At 34.7% G+C, this 9,184-nt stretch overlaps 1 protein-coding gene across 1 annotated transcript; it reads left to right on the top strand.

Annotated features, from left to right (window-relative positions):
• The first annotated feature begins 1,408 nt into the window (after positions 1-1,408).
• LOC147067271 (RNA polymerase-associated protein CTR9 homolog) lies at positions 1,409-4,794 on the top strand. The gene is made up of 4 exons (XM_085954821.1): positions 1,409-1,448; positions 2,357-2,594; positions 2,825-3,097; positions 4,743-4,794. Exons 2-4 carry the CDS (start codon positions 2,587-2,589, stop codon positions 4,762-4,764), a joined length of 303 nt encoding a protein of 100 aa, XP_085810947.1. The 5' UTR covers positions 1,409-1,448; positions 2,357-2,586; the 3' UTR covers positions 4,765-4,794.
• Positions 4,795-9,184: the final 4,390 nt, after the last annotated feature.

Here is a 9,184-nt window from a genome sequence, read left to right as displayed (position 1 = left end):
CTATCTTCTTCTTATTGTGCCATCCCCTAGCGGAGGTCGACCACCATCAAGGCGATCTTATCTTTGTCGTCTGCTACCCGGAACAGTTCGGTGGAGCTGCACTCGTACCAATCACGGAGGTTCTTAAGCCACGAAATGCGGCGCCGTCCTCTGCTACGCTTCCCATTGATCTTTCCTTGAATGACAAGTTGGTGAATGCTGTATATGTGTCCTCTCATAATGTGGTCGAGTTATTGTAGTTTCCTGGTTTTGATACTGCGTAGAATTTCTCGGTCCTTCCCCATTCGATTGAGAACTTCAACATTTGTCACCCGGTCAGTCCAAGGAATTTTGAGGATGCGTCTATACAGCCACATCTCGAAAGCTTTAAGTCTCTGTGACATCTCTTGGTTTAGCGTCCATACTTCCATGCCATAGAAAAGAATTGAGAGCACATAACAACGTACCATACGCAGTCTCAGACCTAGGTTAAGATCTCGATTGCTAAGGAGGCGTCTCATTTTGAGAAAGGCGCTCTTTGCGATCTCAATTGTAGTTTTTATTTCCTGAGACTGGTCCCATTTCTCATTGACCCATAATATCGTTGTTAGGCAAAAAATACAGCAAATCATTAATAGGTAATTAATAATTATTATGCTGTGTTATAATATGAATATTTATTTTTTACTGTTTATGTGTTAGCAGATCTAAAAAACTATAACGAAGTGATCGTATACTATTTTAAGCCTTTAACTTCCAAGTCATATTTCTGATATAAATTTTATAAGCCCCACATGCCTATACACTGAAATGATTCATTATTTTTCTATGTTACTTAGAGAAGCTTCATACATCGATTGGCGTAGGCCGTAGCGTATCGTTATACCGTACAATAGACAAAGGGTTAAGTTGACGATTATTCGTTATAAGAAAATATAATATAATATTATGAATTTTGCAGCAATGTGAAAATAGATTACGGCAAAGCAATAATTCCTTACGGGGCATCCCAAGTTTTCTAATGCAGCTCGAAGACGGTGAATTCCCATAACACGGGTAAGTACAGCGCAATTATTTTTTACTCTAGTAGCTTAAAATGTAATGACGTCATTCTTTAGTTCCTCGTACCTACTGCAGGTGCCTGGTCATGCGACTTCGAAACATTTTGATTTTTGATAATAGTGTAAAGATAAACCATCACTTATTTTATAATAATGTAGTGTTTTGAATGTATAGTTTCGTTATAATTATTACATTGAACTAGCTAAAGTTTTGTGATGTGATTTTACTTCATTTTATGACATGTCACGTAACCAATGTCGTTTGCCTAATCTAAATTGTTTTTAGGTGATCGAAGTTGGATCCTGAACAATTATTACCTACCGCATGAGATGAAAAAAAATACTCAGTATTCTTCGCCTAGAGAGATCCACTTATCATCTGGGTCAATGTCAATGTTGGCGTAAGTAGTAAGTACTTAGATTTTACGCATGGAATGTAATGAAGTTAGAATGTCACCATCAATTTCCTAGGGTAAACAGTCTATTGTAGAAAAAAAAACTATCAATTATAATCTGGATGACGAACCCTTTTGAGTAGGTATATTAATATTTTACTAAATAACTAAATGAATACTTTTTTAATCAATTTTTATGGGTAATGATTACTCTCTGGTGTTTGCTTTTCTCCATCGCCAACCACCACGTCTCGACACACATAGTCGAGCGTATACCATGGTGTACCGAACATTGGGCGTTTTTCATAGCTGTGCTAAGAGTGACACCTGTAGAATCTTCCCGATATCTCGATTGGCGTGCAAGAATGCATGATTTCTAGTCCAATTTAATCTATTATGGTCATGCCTTAATGAAAAAAGACCTTGCTAATCATATGGCGTTTCAAACTTTTTGAAAGAAATAGTGCCCCATAGAAACCAAGTTACAATAACCGAGCCGGTATTAAAACTTACTCGTTTGTATACATTGATATAAGTACCATAATAATACACCGTTTCATACAAAATCACAATATTAAAGTGGGCAAGTTTTGCAGAATAGGTCAAAGACATCTTTCAAAAATCTCGAATAATCCTTTTTTTGCAATGTGGGTAAAGTTAATATTTAACTACTTGCTACAATATAATATAATATATATATATTAGCGTTTCGGAAAGAAATGTACAACAATAACCCTTATTGCGATGTAGGCAGGGTTAATTTTTCAACCACATTTATCCACATTTTTATGTCCAGAGAGAATGATATTTGAATGAATGGATGGGACCTGTCGGATCTTGATTTCTATTAGCATCGTTTGCGAGGGTCCTTTCAATTTTTCAAATTGCGTATTCTCATATAAATGTTTGTATTCTATACAGGTGCCGTACGTAAACAAAAAGAACTGATGACTTCATTAAAATCTTGGATGCGGGCCGCACCGCGGCCAACATCGATTATTCTAACTCGGAGAAAGATCAGATGCGGTGCCTGGACATGCTCGCCACATACTGCGTGCAGGAAGCTAACCATGAAAAGAATATAAACATGAAACGGGATCTGTTCACCAAAGCCACAAACCTATACACCACTGCCGACAAAATCATCATGTATGATCATGTAAGACGATACCTACCCACTTTCATTACCTATTTTATTCAACCTAGTCAAATTTTGTTCAAATTTCTTTATATATAATAATATGAAGTGAACTTTACAATTTACAAGTTCAATCCATTCACAACATGACTTGGAAAAACAAAATGAAAACAACTGATTTTTCATTATACAACAGCCGAATTTACTTTACCGGCGAAAATGCTGTACATCTGTATTTTTTTTTTTTGCAGAATCTTTTGGGCCGAGCATACTTGTGCTTGTTGGAGGGTGATAAAGTGGTGGACGGTGGATGCGCAATTCAATTTTGTGGTGAATCAATCTTCCAACAACATCCCCTCGCTGTTCTGGAAAGTGTGCATCGCTTTCAATAAAAAAGACTACCGCAGCGCTCTCGGCTTCTACAGGGAAACTCTGAGAACCAACCCCAACCGCCTGGCTGTTCTCCGTCTCCGTTTCGGCATGGGCCATTGCTTTATGAAGCTAAATAATCAGGATAAAGCAAGGTTTGGGATACTTACATTGTTTTAAATATTTTTCACAGCAAACGTCAATCTGTGAAATGAGAATATACTCATCTCTCATTTAAAATAGTTCAATATAATAGTTTAAATATTCAGTTAAAATGAATATCTAGAATTTTTCAAAATTGAGTTTGCATATTTCATCAAAGATCCATTAATTCTCATGTTTTTTTAAGTTTTGTTGATTTACGGATGAATGCCATGTGCCAAGTGCAATTTTGCATTATCTATCTTATATTCAAATTCCAAATAGTCATGACTCATGACTCTGGATCCAATTGGTAATGCAAGTGGCTAAACATCCATTTCTCATAAAAAAAATATTTTATATTTAAAATATTTTTTCCAATGAAAAACCATTATAGTGTAACAATAATTTAACCCTGATCATCCACAGATACGATTTCTAGTGCGCATGAATTACACAACTGATAAACATTCTACGAATAATGTTTGCTTTATAATAATTATTGACCTAAGATTAAGGTAGTATTATTTTGAAATACGCCATTTCTATTGGCATTTCCCAGTGGCTAAGCCACAACATACGACCGTAGCCATAACCATAATCTAACCTAACCAAAAAAAAATATTTTTTTAAATCGGTACATGTTCAAACACGGGCATTACCATGATCTTACTCCCTACTTCATTTATCATTTGTCAATTTATAGCTACGGCCGTATGTTGTAGCTTAACCACTGGGAAATGCCAATAAATATGGCGTATTTCAAAAAATAGTACCTTATTCTTAGGTCAATAATTATTATAAAGCAAACATTATTCGTAGAATGTTTATCACATTTGAATGGTCAAAGACATAGCTTATAATTAGTATCTTTAGAATTATCTTCAAATGTGTTAATCGTCACTATATAATGTTAACATTAATTTTACTAATGGTTTTGTAAATGCGTTTCAAAAATAATGAATCTAAAAAATATTAATACCACTGCACATGGATGTACCGAAATATGACTATATTCTAAAACATTAGAGCGAAAAGTTTAAAAAAATACTATTTTATGTAATAAAAATACTTTATGCAGTCATCAAATGTTTAAAATAAATATAAAGGATAATAAGGCTTCAAAATTATATAAATAGATTATCTAAAACGTTTAAGGAATGTCCAGGATTATGCTCTGAATATACCTAATAGGTTGAGCAAATGGCTGACATCCATTTCTCCTAAAAACAAAATCTGTCAATACAAACCTCTACTCTGTGGAGGCCCATATGATCCTATTAGGATCGGACATGGTCGAAAGAAAAAAGAAAAAGAATACCATAAAAGCTCCATTTTTACCTATGCTGAGCATGTGGGCCGTTAAGTCTGTAAAGAAAACATGAAGAAATTATATGAACCTATAATTATGTCTGATTAATAAAATTACATACTTAATGTAAATATTATGATATAAATTTCATATATCACATGAGTATGAAATGAAATTTATGACGAAAAGAATAAAATCCTTTCTACATAAATTTTAAAAAGATCTCATTGCTCCATCTATCTAGTAATCATAATAGTAATTCAAGAACCTTGTCTATCCGCTTAATTCAGCAGGGTGAAAATTTTTCTCAGTTCAGTTCATTCAGTTGTCTTGTAATTTGTTTTCAGGGTTACAATCCAAGTCCAATAACAACACAGAGAATCGGGGGTTGTGTGCGGAAAACTGTTACTAACTTGCACGAGAAACCGCGACCAGGCTACGCAGTTTGCACTTTCTGCATTTGTCCTGCTGCACTTTGGCCTCGAGCAGATGTATATTGGGGGGATTCAGAGAATGTATGTATATTTTATATCATATTTGTATAGGCGTACAGTTAAAAATATATTTTTTACTGGACCTACAATCCGATGTGGATCTCGGCTGCCTCATGAAGAGGTCTCATAACAGATATTTTTTACAAGAAATATAATTGATCGTTTGCTCAACCTATTGGGTCCACAGCTTAACAGTTGATATTCCTAAATAATACACGTGATTTAAGTATAGTCTTCATTGAAAATATTTAACTTGGAACAGCCTCAGTAAAATACCCATTCGAAAAATCTTGGATCTTCTCAAGCTGACTCAGCTGGCATGCGATAAATCTAGGGTTGATTCCCATGTCATGTTCTAACATTTTTATCAATTAGGTTTGTTTCTGAACCTGTTTCGAGTTATGTATGGAAGATTGATGAATGTTTCATTGTTAAATCTTGTGTAACATCTTGAAGAATCTATAATTTAATTTAAACTATTAAAAAGTACTAGTATGTCAGTACGAAAATTCGAAGAGATCCTTATGCTATCTATGAATCAAAATTTGTATATAATAGAATATGACCTGGTATTCACCACTTAAGAAAATTGCTTTACAATAATTGTTTTGTTCACCCATACGCACTTGTGGCAGGCCGCTGCGGCTAGCCGGCATACAAAAAACGATATGCGGCTAGCCGCGATGCGGCCTGCCGCAAGTGCGTATGGGCACTAAGCTTTTTATCAAGTCATCATCATCAGCCGGGGTCGATCTACAGTTGGATGAAGGCCTCCCTTAGCTTCCTCCATTTTTCTCGGTCCATAATTCTTTACTGCCACATACATCCTTCTTCTTGGTCGTTCACTCATGGCTGAGGATCGTGACCACTTTTTAATTTTGCCATCCAACTTTATTGCCGAGTTTTTTCTTATTTTTTTATCAAGTATGAGGACTGAAATTTATGTTCTAGTCTATATTATTATAATGTTGTAATTATTATTGTTAATACTGTATGGTGGGCGAATTTAAATAATTCATGCAAAGCCAATGTATAAATATATTAAGTTGTTTTATTGTATTCAACAATTATTCCTTCACTGGGCCTCCCAATGTTTCAAAAATGTCATAAAGGCTCAACCAAAGAACTACGAGATAATAAAAATTCTTGGATCACTATACGCTAAATCTACCTTTCAATCTTAACGAGATGTAGCTCGTGCACATCTCAAGAAAGTCACTGATCAATTCCCAGATGACATCGAAGCTTGGATTTAATTAGAGCAGTCTGATTTGCAGTTATATCATCCCATTTTTTGTTAATATACAAGACATAAACTTTCATTTTTAAAGATATAATAATTATGTATAACCATCTTAGTCATTTTGTCATCTGTCTTTGTTTCATCGTTGATACTAGATAGATCAATATACACTTCAGAGAAGAGGTGTTTATTATCTGCATTGTGAAACTTGTAAAACAGTTTAGTGATTCAGATTCACAATTCACTAAGCACGTCTTTATAGAGAGCAGCAGCCATATTGTAGATCCAATTCATGGTCCGAAATATATGTATCTATATGACAAGGGTGGTCGACTAAATCTCATGGAACAATTTGGGATAAAAAAGTGTATTCAAAAAAAGTCTATGTGGATGTTAATCTGTAAGACTTGTTTTCGGAGGGTTTAATTGAATTTAAAAAAACTAACTCAACACCATCTGTAAGTTGTTGTCTTATTTCAATGAAAAAAATATGCATGACTGACAAAGATAAATGTGCACTATTTATGGCAGTTCTTAACAGCCTACCTCCACCCTTCACCACTGCTATCTATGCCCCAAGGCTTTCTATGCAATGTGCTGCTCACCCATCTAATGGTCAAACAAGCAATGAAATGTAAAAACAATAAATTGTTGACTACGTAGTATACGTTTATACAGCAAATAAAATAAATATTCTGTATAAAAACTATATCACGTTTGCTTAATCTTATCAATGCTTTTTTGTTTGCAGTATGAGAATTGTTTGAACAAATTCCATGCTCACCATAATGTGGATGATTTGATTTACATGGCCCGAGCTGTGTCGTATGCGAATCGACTCCAGGAAGCCAATATAGCTTTGCTACAAGCCAGACGAGTTGGGCCTTGTAACGGCTCTCTACTCTACACCATGATGCTCATCCTGAGAAGAATGTCCGCCCACGTTTTGATTGGTCACAGAAGTTTATTACTTTCAATACTTATCTATGTAACTACCTACCCACAGAAAATTGATTAATTTTTGTATCATAAATTTCATGATTTTTCCTTTATAACATTGATGATTTATTGTAATATATTTAGACCAAGCAAAGAAATTACACGTTACACCTCCTTACATTTTTAAGTTTAAGTCGACCACCCAGTTAAGTACCTCTTGGATTGATGATTGTTAATAGAAAGGTAGTTTAAAGTATTTTAATAAATAATTGATGTTTTATGATAAATGTTGAATTTCATTTTTTCACCCTTTCCTTTGCTCAGCTGTTATAAAATATTATTATATTCGCAGAGAGCATAATATTCATAGACTATAGATACATCTAGACGCCACCCGTTGCATTGCTAAATGAAGCTGCGTGCCATGCGTTTGGTTTGTGGGTGAGCGAACGCATTCGTCTACAAATGTTCGAGACCATAGACCATTTCGGTAGTGCTCGCACTAGACGCTCAGAATTAAAATATAATTTTCTATAATAATATACAAATAAATTATCACGAACATGTATCAACTTACCTATGAAGCGTAATACCATCTTTTTGCTTATCAGTACGGCTACCATATTTTAATACAACACATAAAACCATCTTTCCTGCTTAAATAACTAAAAATATTTACCAATGACTATGTTTAACACAAAAAATAGCAATTTAGCAACACGAGCTACGACGCTACGTGAAGCGATTTACCACAATTTGTCGGCGATACTTTTGGAAACTAACTCAAACATATGTAGATCTTTTATCTTACTCTATCTAGCGCGTGTCGCAGAGATTATAAGGGTGCCGAATACTTTCCCACTCGCACTCATGCATCGTTTTTGTTCAGGCCTTGATAATATTACTAATTGCACTTTTGGAGGAGTCCACACTGCTCTTAAGGGATCTTATAGAATATACTATATCACAATATTTGTGAGGGTGACATTCTTTATGAACATAAAACACAATTTTAAAACATATCTGCTCGATTAATGGAACCGCTGGAAGCTGAGTCCCATTGTATTCTTACCAAGCCGCAAAGGTCAATAATACTAGCATAATTTGTAAAAAGCTTCAGTCACATTACGGCTAGTTATGCCGTAATTGGATATAATACTGGTGACTAAATTGGTAAAGCGCATCGGCCAGAATTCAATGTATACAGGTTCGAATTCTGTCAGGTGTCATATTTTTTTAAGTACCAATGTTTCTGAGGTGTTTTCAAACAGTGCAAGTAGGTAGGTATATTGTTCTTGTCGGTTTATAGGAAGCCAGCGGCAAACAAATTTTGAAAATAGCTGATATATCTACTGGATTATTTGTTAGGTTAGGTTTTCATTTTTGTATTCATGAATTTTGCCAAAATCAGCAATAAAAATTGGCGCAGTTCCCGCCTGGCTTTCTGTAAACTGACTTGCACCGGTATGTAAATCAGTGCCCCGCAACCTTTTCTCCATGACACACCACAGGTCTTCACAGAAGACAGTCACACACCGCATGTTAAACAATTTATACACCAAAACATGGACCCCACATCCTGAAGGGGGACCCCAGACTAGGATATTTGCCCCCCCTACCTATCGCTAAGATTAAAGACAGTGTGATACCCTAAAATAGAGTTTTTAAAATGGTGTTTGAGGTAAAATTAATGGTATTGAATGTTTGTATTTATTAATACATCCACTTGAATTATGGTTAGTTGTCTGGTTAAGAATATTTGTTTGTCGAATATTGACACAATAATAATAAATAATTATTGTAACCTACAACCGAATGTTTTAAATTATTAATACCAGCGTAGTAAAATAGCGCTGCAGTCAATTATTTTTAATATGTGAGCAAATTTGTAATTTGTGTTTATCTTACTCCTTGTCGGAAATCCAAGAATATTCTTTTTTAACCGAAATCCAGAAAATAGCCAATGGAACATCTGCAAAATTTAGTTTTTAGAGTCCCATCGTTTCTCAATTCAACTTCAACGAAAGCGCTTCTATAGAATTTTCGGCATTGGTTGCGAAAGGGTTTCGAATCCAGTCGTATTGATTGTATGAATGTAATGATGAAATTTCTT

Source organism: Rhyacophila brunnea, unplaced genomic scaffold, assembly GCF_057557595.1.
Source record: "Rhyacophila brunnea isolate RB1 unplaced genomic scaffold, BYU_Rbru_1.0 scaffold_4, whole genome shotgun sequence".
Taxonomy (NCBI): Eukaryota; Metazoa; Arthropoda; class Insecta; order Trichoptera; family Rhyacophilidae; genus Rhyacophila; species Rhyacophila brunnea.
Note: the sequence above shows the minus strand (reverse complement) of the source record. Positions and strands in the feature narration are given on the sequence as shown.

Bases quoted from the DNA above. Each gene is read 5' to 3' on its own strand.
- LOC147067271 (XM_085954821.1), top strand. The intron at 3,098-4,742 runs GTTTGGGATACT...ATTTGTTTTCAG, and splicing joins AATAATCAGGATAAAGCAAG to GGTTACAATCCAAGTCCAAT.